Source organism: Clavelina lepadiformis, chromosome 7, assembly GCF_947623445.1.
Source record: "Clavelina lepadiformis chromosome 7, kaClaLepa1.1, whole genome shotgun sequence".
Taxonomy (NCBI): domain Eukaryota; kingdom Metazoa; phylum Chordata; class Ascidiacea; order Aplousobranchia; family Clavelinidae; genus Clavelina; species Clavelina lepadiformis.
Window position 1 is genome coordinate 4,461,885 of NC_135246.1, and position 13,871 is coordinate 4,475,755.

At 35.8% G+C, this 13,871-nt stretch overlaps 1 protein-coding gene across 2 annotated transcripts; it reads right to left on the reverse strand.

Moving 5' to 3' along the window:
* Positions 1-556: 556 nt before the first annotated feature.
* LOC143465274 (uncharacterized) lies at positions 557-13,408 on the reverse strand. Of its 2 annotated transcripts, none has more exons than XM_076963491.1 (7): positions 13,156-13,408; positions 11,632-11,715; positions 8,560-8,742; positions 5,000-5,134; positions 3,723-3,994; positions 3,445-3,591; positions 557-1,002 (listed from the first exon to the last, which is right to left on the reverse strand). In XM_076963491.1, the coding sequence occupies exons 1-7, from the start codon at positions 13,325-13,327 to the stop codon at positions 748-750; spliced, it is 1,248 nt and encodes a 415-aa protein (XP_076819606.1). In that variant the 5' UTR covers positions 13,328-13,408; the 3' UTR covers positions 557-747. The 2 variants fall into 2 exon arrangements, with proteins under 2 accessions (XP_076819606.1, XP_076819605.1); XM_076963490.1 differs by having other exon boundaries at positions 3,723-3,997; positions 13,156-13,407.
* Between the last annotated feature and the right edge of the window lie 463 nt (positions 13,409-13,871).

Consider the following 13,871-nt stretch of genomic DNA (forward strand, 5'->3'; position numbering starts at 1 on the left):
ATGACGTAGTCTAATTATTAGACTCTCATACAATCCGGTAGAATTTAAAGCAAGTTGACCAAAACGCTGACTAATCTTACGCTATATAAAAAGTATCATTTGTGTGTAACTTGTTATTCTCTATCGTGGTAGCACTAGCTCCTAATAAACTGTGTTCAACAGTATTATTACGTTATGTTGTGCTGATAGTTTCGTTAAGCTGGCTTTTTCATTTTAAACCAATCTGAGTTTAAGTCGTGACACGAATCTAGAGTAGCCCAACAAAACCGGTTTGATTTTGATTACTTTCTCATATCGCGCCTCTTTAGCATTTTAGCCGTCTGTGAACACGCCCTTCAAGGAATTAGATTATTATCGGAATTGTAGAAGGTAGCCTACATCGATGGATCTGTACGCATCGCATGGATACGTTACAACACAATAAGCTAATGTACCACGAAATCCAAATGGCAACGCGTACAGTTCACCAGCCTGGTATAGATTACCGTAAATGCACACGTATATAGGACACTAAAAGATACGAAGTGGAGGGCAGCCATATTCCACGCAGGCAACGTTGTTTGAGCAATTTTATACACATATACTTATTACACACTCATATTCGTCAACGAATCATCGTTTGCACATCTTATTTACGGGAGTCGATCTTTGAAACAGCGTCAGAAAGATGATAATAAAATAGATCAACATATGATGAAAGAGCTTGATCAAAGAATACCATTGCACCATTCCCACAATTTCAAATGTCTATTGATACCCAGGTCCTGGCTGTCGAGGACGATATGTTCCACGGGCAAACATACGATGGGGATTTGAAAAACTTGGTCGAGGGGGATTTTGAATACCAGGTGGATGGTAACTCTGCTGGCTTCCGCTGTTTATCGGTTGTGGATAACTGGCTTGCTGGTATGCCAGTGTAGGTTGTTGTTGAAATGCAGTTTGCATTCTAATGTTGTCTGGAGAATATTGATTCTGGCCGGCAACTCCAGGCATCACACCTTGCTGTGCAAAAATAGTCCATGGTTAACAAAACTTAAGTTTTTATTTTAAGTAAGTTTGTAGTTTACACGTGCCCAAGTATTATTAACTACTGAAATACATGTCACTTTTAAATCAGAGAAATTTTGTTGCTGATGGAAGCAGTGCTAAATCTTGGATTTACCATGTCCTGAGAAATTCCAGTGCAATTCAACAGAAAAAAATAAAAACAGCTGGAATATGACCGGTTTCAGTAAAAATACAAGAACTAAAGTGATTGCACTCAAGCGTGGGCATGTTCTTAGCCCTTCAAATGGCGGTGAAATTTGCATACAAAGGGGTACAATGGACTACATTTTTTAGTCACAATGCTAAACTTTGTTTCATATAATAATTTAAATGTCGCCACAATGCGAAGCAAGATTATACTTGTTAAAGTCATAGTGAAAGGAAATTTCCTCCATTACACGACTTGGGCTTATGACAACATGAACCTTACTTTTGAATCGGTAAAGCATTTATTATTACATTGGAAGGGCATTTTGTATGTACTGTAGTTTACAATTTTTCCTAACCCAGCTAGAACCCTTAAAACGGGAAGAAAAACCGCTTGACATAGAGAAAGCAAGCTCCCATTGCTATGCTGCAGCAAGAAGGCTATTGGAATTTCAGATTAGTTTTGGAATGTAGCAGGTTGCAGTCAAAATGTCAACACTAATCTGGTTAAAGGATAACTGTTCACAACAAGAGCTAATGCAAATCAATTAAACTAATCATCTACTACACAACCATAAAACTTTCCAAGAAATATAATGTTGTAACAAATGCCGTGACATCCAGCATTCTAAATAGAATATTGAACATTTTGTGACGGACTTCACAGAGCAATTGGCAAAAACGGAATCAAAAAGGTTTTTGTTCTGAAAAATTCACTCTAACACAAGAAGTGGTAAGTGAATTGTGCGAGTGTGACTATTTTTGCTGTAATGAACCCTATTTAAGCCCTGGGGCAGAAAAACACTTCAGTTGACTGAATTTGAAGTTGTTGAGACTCAAGAATTCGAGTTAGACCCAGTTAAGAATTTTGATTGGATTAGAAAAGTTGCTCTTAATTATTCAAAATTTTAACTGAAATTTTTGATCAGTGGATGAAAAACCACAAATTATGTTGTCCTTGCCGTACACTTCAGCAAATTTACAAATTCAAAATCACAATTTTGTCAACAACTTAGTACTCAGTTAGAGTGACTTAGACTTAGTACTTGTTCTTATCTCAAAGACTTTCTTACTATGTTTAAAGTTCCTACTTTTTGTGTTTGTCTTTTTAAAATTTGTTGATATATTGGTACTAATCAAAGACTTTGCTGAAAATGGGGGAAAGTATCAAATATTTGTACTGATTTGTACATTTCATTGCATCATCAACATCATGTGTACCGCATACGATTTAACAGACAGTAATCATGATATTCCTTTCCCTTCAATGTGAGATCGCATCATTAACTTTTTCTGTTTCGTATGACATTTTTATAATGGCATATACAAGCCCATAGGTGTCCAAACATTTTTCATAGAGGGCCATGTACTACAAATTTAACCAGTGGCCAGGCCAAACATTATGTGTGAATTACACTGCTTTACCCATAACGTAATGAAAATCGTGAATAGAATTAACAATGGCTTTGATGGCGTTGTGTACAGTACCTTAGGTGAGCTTACAAAAACTTACTGCAAGTTTACAATTATCATTTATATGCTTGAAAAATTAATTTGGACTTGTAAAGCAGTTTGTTGTTAGTCATATCGAAATAAAATTTTTAAACATGATCTTCCAACGTTAGCTTTATCTTCGGTTTAAAGTCACAAGTGAGCCCAATAATGGCTGTGGGCCAATAAAAAACAAGTGGCAAGCCGCAGTTGACCCATGGGATGTAGTTTGGACACCCTTGGTCTAACCTGAGTCAGCGGGATGTGGATTGTTAGTGAGTTTTGGACAGAGGGCATTTATTCTATTTGTTAGTGTTGTATCATACAGATATGCTAAATTTTCTGAATAAACAGCACATTTTGCTGTAAATTCCATCGTGCAAGTTCTTGTTATACTAGAGGCAACATAGAGTAAGTCAATAGCTCGATGTCAGGATAACTTGTTTGCCTAATATACCATATTGTCATGGTAATGCCTCTGATGTAGCAAACTTAGCAGCTAAAAACCTTCACAAAAACGAGATATCACAAATTCTTCAAACAACCTGTTTGAAAGAACTTAATGAGTAACAATCACTAAGAAAGATGTAGGGTCGCTTATCTACTAAAAAATAAATAGCAATATATAGGCAATAATTACAAAACAGCACTTTCTTTGTGATGAAGTTTTTTTTATGCTAGGGCAAGAAAGCAGTTTGCAGTATCCTTTAAAAGCAAACAATGAAGTTAAAATGTCACACTAATAATTTAATAACTTACCATTTGGGGTTTAAATGCTTGGGATGAGTCTGGTTGGACGTGGTTTTGTGAAGCAGGAGGCATAGAACCTAAAGCAGTCATTGTTGGTGGTGGGCCTTGGTGCGTATTATACGGCAATTGTGAAGAAACAGCTGCTGAAGGGTGGACCTGCAAAGGTGAAAGCAGAACTAATTCAAAAATACCATCCGAACAATGATTAGATAATAGACATACATAACAATATATAAGCTGATTGCATATAATTTTAAGACTATTTTCAAGAAAACAAGAGCTGTAACCTGTGAGGCGCTAACAAACTGTTGTTGTTGTTGTTGTTGCTGAAGTGGTACATTTGCTACTGAAGTTCTTTCAACAATACCAGTTGTAGTGGCAGAAAGATTAGGATTAGAAGTGGATTTCATGGCATCAGCATAAAGATGGCCGGTATTAGTTGAAACTGCATGTCCAGGTGATTGTGTAGACATAGGAAATGAAACTTCAGATGATGCAAACTGGGGCATGCTTTGATTAACTGGAGGATTTGGTGCGCTGCAGGTGATTGGTCTTTGATCTGCTGCGTAATAAAATTCATTTATAATAACAATAGTACTGAAATCATTCGTTATATTCCAATCACTACATTCACCAAAAAAAGACACTTAAAATAGTAGAAGCTTTATGGAAATGGTATGCAATAATGTTATATTTAATCAATCAATGGACTACTTCATCCTGTTTGGGAACAAAATGCACACATTGGGCTGCATTAGGATGTAACAAGTTTGTTTCTGTTGCTGCCATGACACAACATAGTGATAATAATAAATGATTCTCGTGGGTACTTCAAGCTCTCTGAAATATCAGTAGATAAATGTGCTTCTTTTTCGGTTGTAATTATGAGCTTAAACAAGTAGAAAGGGTTCATTCATCTGAAAACTTTAATGCTCCCAAAGCCAAAATGCTTGTGAATTACACCTGACATGGCAGACATTGTCGAACCTTTGTTGGAACTACAAAAACTATCTAAATCATTACAGGCCAAATGAAAGCATGACATCGAAATGTTACCAAAACAACTTGTGCTAATTGATTCATGCTTGAAACTTTCATTACAATCAGTGTCTTTTACCTAACTGTACAACACAAGGACAACATTGTTTTAGTTTTGTAAGTTTCTCAAATTTTACGCTGGCATTTGTGTCTTGTTTAAATAACTTTAAAGATCTATGTTTTGTGCTACAGAAGTGAATGATGTAGGATCAATTCAACTTGTTTGAAGGACTTTTGTCAGCTGATTTCTGTTTTTGATGTTTTTCAAAACTTTAGCTTTTTTTTAAAATGTTTTTTTTTTTAAAAAAGATGTTATATTAGTCTATAGTTTAGTGCGGTTGATCATGCTTACTTCATATTTTACACCATAAATTTAGTTTTCTCTATTGGAAATTGTAAGAAGAAGATACGGTACTAACTTTGTTGGTTTAACATATTTTTTACAGTATGACCTAAGGCCTACAATTTTACAAAATAGCTTTGATATTAAAACGTAGAAGCCAAAAGAATAGGGTGTTTATTATACCTGCTAAAGGAGTTGCAGGAACTGAGCTATTGCTTGAAGTTTGATCTGTTAATGGATCAAATGAGTTGTCGTAAGTGTTTAGCTGTGGTTGCACAGAAGACATCAAAGATACATCTTTTGCAACAAAATCAGACGCTGAAAATATAAATTGATGTTGTTAAATTTACATGCTGCTTACAGTATAATGCACATAATTTCAGATGCTACAAGCAGGGCTGGGGAGCCACTCCAAAAAGCATAGGCTCCGACTCCAGCTCCGGAGCTATCAAGCATTCATCCACTAGCTCCAGCTCCGGAGCTATAAACTTTTAAACAGCGGCTCCGGCTCCGGCTCCAGCTCCGGCTCCGGTATAGGTTTTAAAAATAGCAGCTAAGACAAATTATTTATCACTACGTAAAACAATTTTTGTTTGGCTACTTTTTTTAATGCCCCTTTATGTATTTTTGGGTGCTGAGTTCAAAAATCCAGTTAGTTTTTTCGTACCATCGTTACTTTTTGAGATATTCAAATTTTGATATAGCTGTAAGTACAGCAAATCGTGTTCTACTCTTGCAGTAGATTTTAGCTCCACATCAAGGTTCTGTTTGGTTTATTAAACGCAAAAACCAGTTTAAAAACGTTAGTAAGGAAGACTTGAATATAAATGTAACATAGTTTTGTCAAACAGTAAGAGTCGTTCAAAAATGTACTTTTGAGCGAGTTTTTCTTTTATGACTACTCCTGTCTTGCCTTACTAAAGACCAATTGTGGTTTCCCATCATTACACTATACCAGCGGCCTTTATATCATTTTTCCATTGGCTCAATATCCTGATGAAGTCTCTCACCGTGCTCCTCACTGAAGTCACCTAGATTTTCTTGAAAAAAATCCAGATGCGAACATAAAAAAAGTTTGACAGACATGTGACAACCCATGTTTTGGTAACTTTTGATCAGTTTCTCCACCAACTCTTTGTAATTTCGGTCCCTTTTATTTCCCAAAAATCCATCAACCACACCTCGAAATGCTTGCCACGCTTCTTTTTCTGTTTCATTCATTTTTTCTTCCAAGCTTTTACACTTTAACATTGTGTTTATCTGAGGACCAACAAATATTCCTCCTTTTATTTTGGCAAGTGATAGTCGGGGAAACATTGAACGGATTTCTTGAAAAACTTGTCCTTGAAAATCCAAAGCTTTGACAAACTGTTTTACCAGACCTAATTTGATATGAAGTGGAGGCAGTAAAACTATTTCCCGGCTTACAAGAGGTTCCCTAATAACGTTGTACATTCCTGGGTTTAGTTTTTCCCATGTCGGCCATTAATTTTCTCATAGTGCTCACCGTCAGTTCTACTATTCCACAAGCACAGAAAGTAAGAATATTTTGAGTAACCACCCTGCAGACCAAGCAAAATTCCCAACATTTTAAAGTCACCACAAACATACCACTTAAACTGAGTGTAATTGATTTTAATGAGCAGTTGCTTGACGTTTTCATAATCTTCTTTCATCTGTAAGGAATAAGCAAGTGGAATTGATGGATATATGTTGCCATTGTGAGGTAACACTGCTTTAAGACTTTTGGTAGAACTGTCAATGAAACGCCACCACTGAGTAGGATCATGATCTATCCCAACAGCACCAAACAGGCCTTCTACATCTTTGCAATAGCAAAGGTCTTCAAAAACTTCAAAGTAGACAGAAAACTCCAAGCATTTTTGAATAAAGCATTTGAATAGCATTTTTGAAATTAGCGCTTGAAAATCATACAGATACACTTAATAAATGTAGCCAAACAAAAATTTTTTTAAATTTTGTTACGTAGTGATTAAAGTTTGTTATATTCAATACTGGAGCTGGAGCTGATAAATATTTTGTAGCTCCAGCTCCGGCTCCACAAGAAATGTTTAAAAAGGCTCCAGCTCCGGAGAAAATGCTTGGCTCCAAGGCTCCAGGCTCCGGCTCCGGCTCCCCAGCCCTGGCTACAAGTATAACATAGTTAAAATGTGGTCTAAGCTTGTCAAGGGGTATGGATCATTCCATCCAAAATCAACCAACCTCAATCATCCTTACCTCTCAGATTTGTTTTGTATATATTGGAGTTTAAAAATTGACATAAACTAAAAAGTTCAGTGGCATGCAACACTACTTTCGGTAATTAATTTTTTTATCTACCTGCGAATTAAATCCAATGTATTTTAAGCGAGTTAACTCGCTTAGTTCCACATGACCTTCCCTGACTTCAAGAATTAGAAACAAGCAAAGCAAGTTGTTGCAGCAGATTTCAAGCATTCACTTGACTCGCTTACATGGCACATATTGACGCACTTAAAGGGGGTTGAAAAAAGTTAACCTTAAATCATGAACTGCCCTTACTGGGTAGATGCTACCAGTATTAAGAGAGCGAGGGACCAGATATCACTAAAAGATTTAAATAAGTTATCGTACAGCTTTGCTGATTTAGCAATTTATTCTATGACATGTTCAAGTTACCCGAACAGTGTTGTTGCTGAGTTCGACAAGTTTCCCTACTTGGTAGAAATGAACAGAACTTACGCAAATAGCATCAAAGGGAGAAGAAATGTATACTTATAAATTAGGTGACTTACATTGAGTCATTCTTTTTTAAAAATGTGGTATTTACACAAATATAACAAAAACATTAAATGAACCTGCATGACATGTCCCTAACTTAGAGAGGGTTGTGTAAAAAGTTCTTCCACCATTATGTCACTGTATATCTCAGGGTATAAAATTATTTTTGAAACTATACATGACTAACTAGGAGAGTATACATAGTAGTACTTACTACACAACTAGCAACTACCTTGTAGATGAAATTTAACTACAGTCAAACTTTGTTTAGCTAAACAATCGCAATCCCTGCTAATATGCATGAAACTGTTAGCAGCAGATTTCTTCCCGTGCACATCACCCCTTTAACCCAGAAGCCTTGCCCAATTCTGATGCAGCGATTCAGAAACGGTTATGCCAAACCAATAGAAAAAACACAGGTGTTCAGGTCTGATAATGCGCACTGCATAAAAAAGCGGTCGAAAAATGTCCCCTACTGTAGAATGTTGATGGCGCTTGGTGACACGTAGCGACAGTCAACAATTATTTAGCTGAAAGAGTCGTCCCAACTTTTGAAGCAGGATCAGTGATCATACTGTGGACCACGCGACGAAAAGAAAAACCGTCAAAAATCTACCAGTTTGTTTTCATAGACACTGATGAGAGCCAGGAAAGTACTACACTGTACAGTAAATGCATCAAACGATAATAAATTGCCATGACATTGAAACTTATATGATTGCCTTTTGTACACCCACTGGTGTGTAAATAGTGTTGGGGTAAGTTAGAAAGGAAAATACTTAATGTGGTTACCAGCAAAAACCTCCGTGTAGACATTATGATACCTGCTTTTAAAACTGGCATCAATCAATATGTTTAAAAGCAGCTTAAGTCATATGTTTAAAAATAATTTAAACATGTTATACAGAAGAAATATAAAGAAACATATTTTTTTGTCTATAAAGGCAAATTAAATAATAAAGCCAACACAAAAACAAACTAACCAGGTGCATTGTTGACCACAAGTTTCTTTTCTGCATTTTCCGGGATTTTTTCAATATCCTCACTCTTTGTAGCATCAAGCTTCAAACGATCCAAGATTGAATTTACTTGGTCACGAATTTGAATTAAATCATGACATATGTTTTCATTTTTATTGATTTGCAGTTCTTGTGGATGGCTTTTTGCTATAAGATCATAATAAGGCAATGTAAAAAACAAATACATAAAAATTCCAAGTAAATAAGCTACATTTTATAAAATATACATTTCTAAGAATCCAAAATATATCTTTTTATACCAGAATTCCCAACCTGCAACTAGTGCAGCCCACGATACAACCTGTTTTAGCAGGTGCCGCTCACTGATTATGAAGCATTTAATAATTTTTATTACGATTGCAATTCCACAACAGGGCTTGTTACACTTCCCGTTTTGACCACAAGTGAACTGCTTTTATATTGTGGTTCCGGCTGTGACTTGTATGGCGGGATAATATTACTGGTGAAATGAATATTTAATAAACAGATTTGGCTTTGAAACTTCGATTGGTCTTTTTTAATGAAATCCTTTCTACAACCCAATAGTTAAGACATTTGCTAACAACTTTATTTGTTCACTTTCATCACCTTTTACACTTGATCAGCTGCTACTTTTTTTTAAATTTAGTTTTTTTCCTTTTTCCTCCTCTTCCTCTCATCACTTAGGTTTAAGGACCAACGGTCCAAAAACTTTGGTAACCTCACTTTATACATTAAGCAAGCAATACTGCACATCAAATAACAATGGAGTACTACTCCAAATGCAACTATTGTCTTAGCAACAAACAACAGGTTATAACTGACCATTTGGAGCTTACTGGTAACTTGCATTACATTGCAGCATTCTGCCAGACGTCCCTATGATTACTGGATCGGTGTTTGCAAAAATAAACAAGCTGACCATGATAATGTGAAAAGCATATATAATGAATGGAACATTGTAACAGGGGTTACCTTACAAAATACTAGGGAAATTACTAGTAACTAACTACATTCCCTACCGAAGTTAATACACTGCCTTCCATAGATGAGCTGGACAAAGCAACTAAATCCCTGCAAACAGCAAAGCACTAGAAAATGATACTTGCTCATGTGCTGCCGCATTTCTTTACCTATTCATATGTACATATAATTTTAATCTATTTCTTGTGACCTTTTACATCGCTACCCCCAGGGCCTAATTGGTAATTAGTGTCCCGCGCTTATTTTCTCATTGCGTGACAACAATGGAATCTGAGCTTTCTTGTTTCCTGGCTAAAGAAAATCTTGGTTACAATTGGCGAGCGCGCCAATGTCCCGCAGCCAAAAAGGTATCGAGATATTGCTTAACGGTATGGCTTTTAATGTGACGTTGCCTCAACCGAGCTGAGATATAAGTCCAATGAAGACTTTCAGGACTTTCTAAAAGTTTTTAACTTTTACTGCGCCAGCGTTAAGGCAAATCAAGACTTTAAGAAGTACCTCCTCGTTGAAAGTTTCGATAAGGATTTTATCTGAGAAATTCAAGGAAAAGATGCCTCCATCTACGACTTAGAGTTTGACGAGCTGGTGAAAAGGGCTTCAGAAGCGGGTCAATAAAAGGCTGAAATCAGCATATTAAACAATAGCATTTTGGATAGGGTACAAGAACCGGAGGGATCTACACAATCATTTGTCCACACTTTACGGAAGCAGGGCGACATGGCATATGTTGGTGCCGATCAATCACCTGTGAAAAATGAGGTACTCTACTTGGTGCTGATCCGGGGTTTGAGAAACCGCAAATCATCGGAAACCTTAGCCGCAGACCTAGAAATCAGCAGAGACTTCTCTACCAGCGCCTGAGCCATTGCCCTGGACGTCTATGAAAAGGCTGCGTGTTCAGGCGTGTTCATCGTCACTCGACTTTCACACAGAAACGAAAGCAGCCAGGACGAAGCGATTGTTTTGATGAAGAATGAAATTGCAAAGGTAAGTGGCGAAATCAAATCGTTTAACCACAGTATTCAAGGCCGAATTTCCAGTATTGACAAAACTATGTCTTCAGTAAAAAACACAAATGAACACTTTACAACGAGACGTGGATCGCCTCCATGGGAGACCACGTGCTTAAGGCCCGTCTGACTGTAGGAATCATGGGTACGAAACCGTAAGTTTCCTGGCTAAAGAAAATCTTGGTTACACATCCGGGTAGTTTTATTTACTTTCTTTGGTCCAGCTGTTTACAACCACTCAACATACAGTATATTCATTGTATCTTTACCCAGGGTGATGCAAAATGTCTTTGTTACGTTTCACTGAGTAAACCAATATCGCTATTACGTTGTCATGCAAAGACATTGCATAGACCTTGTTAAAAACCTAAAAGAAAGCATTTCGTTATGTTAAAAATGTTAGCATTCTATTTTTTTTTAAATTATATTCTTCCTATTATAACTTTTTGGACACTACATATTCACAATTCATTTTGCAGAATATTGAAGCAAATTTTCGAAAATAATTCTTTTATACTAAACGGTTACCTTTATCACACATTATTTCTCGGACCGTTATTGTAATATAATCAACCTGTATGATATATTTTAAACATGCTATCTTTAGCTTAGTCCACTGCAGGTAGCAGAATATATCATACAAAAATAACGCTCAAGTTTATGCTTTTAAACATGAGCTTCACCAACACTCATCTTTAGCAATGTCAGAATCTTGCCACAAGGCTTAATGCCAAGTACAGTCAGAGCGTTGAAAAATTACGACACATATGCAATATCATTTATTTTCATTATAAATATTAGGCATAGGAATCATTGCCATAAAAAATCCAGGCAACGCGAATCTGAAAATTTTCCAGACAGTCTGAGAACAAAGATTATGATGCCGTACCAGTGCGTGATTTAGACAGAATTCCAGACAGTGCATGGTTTTTCCTTATAGGAAACAACACCTATAGATGATACTTGTTAAAATATAGGCCTATAAGCGACATATACTGTTTAATAAAAGTCTGTTATTGCAAACTCTATTCAGGTCTACAACCTAACTAAACAAACAACTTACTGAAAAGTGTTAGCTTCAAAATTCGACTCATTTGAATAGCAAAGTTGATATCCGAATCATCAAAGACTGTAATCAAATCCCCATCTAAAAGAATACAACCAAATAATAACTTAAGCAATCAGTCCTATAACACTTATTGTAATCAACAGTTTTTGCCGCTTGAACCAGTGCCAGTAAACGAGTCTGTATACACTAGAGCGTATAAAAACGAGTGTATTGCATGTAACGAACACTGCGTGGACATAAATTGCCTGTCTGTTAATCTTTTCGAAATGTTGATACCTACTTGATTAAACAGTAATGTAAATTTTTTGTTTTTGATATATCTTTGTTAATGAACAATTTTTTTCCTTGTGTTTTTGAGAGTTTCTTTTAATTTTACAAACATTCTTTAGCAATACTGGTTGGCTGTGGAAGTCTGGCCATTCGATTCGGGGTTGGCGCTTTTCTGCTTTCCCTAGTGTTGTACGATGGTTGGTAATGCTCATTGGTAATGTCCGTAATGTTCAACTTGTAGTGATCGTCAAATAAGTCCAGTATGGTTAATAAAATTAAAAAGTTTCATATAACACAGGGCCAGTAAGAAGAGCATGCACAATGTTATAGTGGCAAATAAAAGACAACAGTACCATAGCATGTTGAAATCACATCATAATAAAACAATGGTCTTATCTCCTTGCTTTATTCTTTTTTGCTTTACTCTCTTATTCTATCTCCTTGCTATTTATTTCCTGACTATGTTAAGTGACTGAAATAGGGGATAATAGATGATATAAAATTATTGAAACACCTGTGTAGTGTTTATATTGTTATTACACAACTTGATCAGTGCCTATCCCCTTAACGCCTTAAAAATGAGCTAATGAAAATTTCACAGTTTGCTTAAAGGGGCTAAATTATACAAATTAGACACTTGGCTGTGACAAGGTTGCATATATAACCTCACAATATAAAAATTAGACAAAGTATGTATGCTCTAAGCATTGTGCTAGTTTTCGATCACTCTAGGTATGTACATGATAGTCACCAGTTCAACTGTCTTCCTTGATCTCACCGTAGTAAAATGGATTGCTGCGCAGTGAAAAAGTCATATTTTAGGCTATGATTGTAAACTTCAATGTTTGTTAATGAATAAATATTTGTTAATTTTTCATGTTGCACCTCTAGAGAATTTTGGTTTTACTAAATGTGGCTTGTACATGAAGCAGGTTTGGCCACCACTGACCTAGAACAACCTATTAATCAATCAACATTGATGTTTTTGTAACAATGAATAATTTTTCACTTATCTACAGGAAAACGGGAGCTAATTACGACATAAGAGGTGGAGACCTTTGAGTTATCGATAGTTAGACACATTTTAATAGGCATCTTGCCAAAAGTGGTGAAATTAGTTCTAAGTATCCCAAATCAAAATTTGAGCGCAGTTAAATTAACAAGCTTTCACTGGGCAGTAATATAATAAGGATACATCAGATAAAAAGTACAGCAATATTTGTAAAATATCAGCCAGCATATTATTACCTTCATCAGCATATTTTAAAACGACATCCTCATCTGGACGCAATGTGTCGCGAAAAACACGTTGCATCATTAAAATAAGTTCATCATAAGTAATATCTTCATTATGAATTGGTATGCGCCGAATGTCACTTCCCAATCTGGCCTTAATGATAAGTTTCCCTGATAGATCCATGGACCATACAAAACTCCTGCTTTAAACTGTTTTAAAAATATTTTTAAAAAGGTAATATTTTTTACCTGTTCAGTAAAAAAAGATATATTTCAAGGCTTGGTATTTGTGAAGATGTAATTTTAAACCAGAAATTTAAAAAATTTACAGAAACCTGATGTAATAAGCAAAATGCTTTTGGCAGACATCCAACAGCAACCTAGTGATCATGTCATGTCATGCCACATGAAGACTGGTGGAATGCCTTTAAAGAGGGTTTTCTTTAAATTTTTTCTAGTTTCTAATTCATTGCTCACGCATTATTCTTAACGGTTCTTTGTCTTCTTAACACATACTTTTAAAATTTCTCATACTCTATCAATTAAATAGAGTTTATAGCTGCTTCTTACTTTGTTGTTAATGTCCGTCTGTGTATGTATTAAGCAGTAAAAAATCACACAACTTCCGGAATAGTCAGATTCAAAGGAATCAAATGTTGTTACAGTAACAAATGCTGATTCTGACATTCCACTTGTGTAGCACAGACTTATTTCATTTCAGGTATATA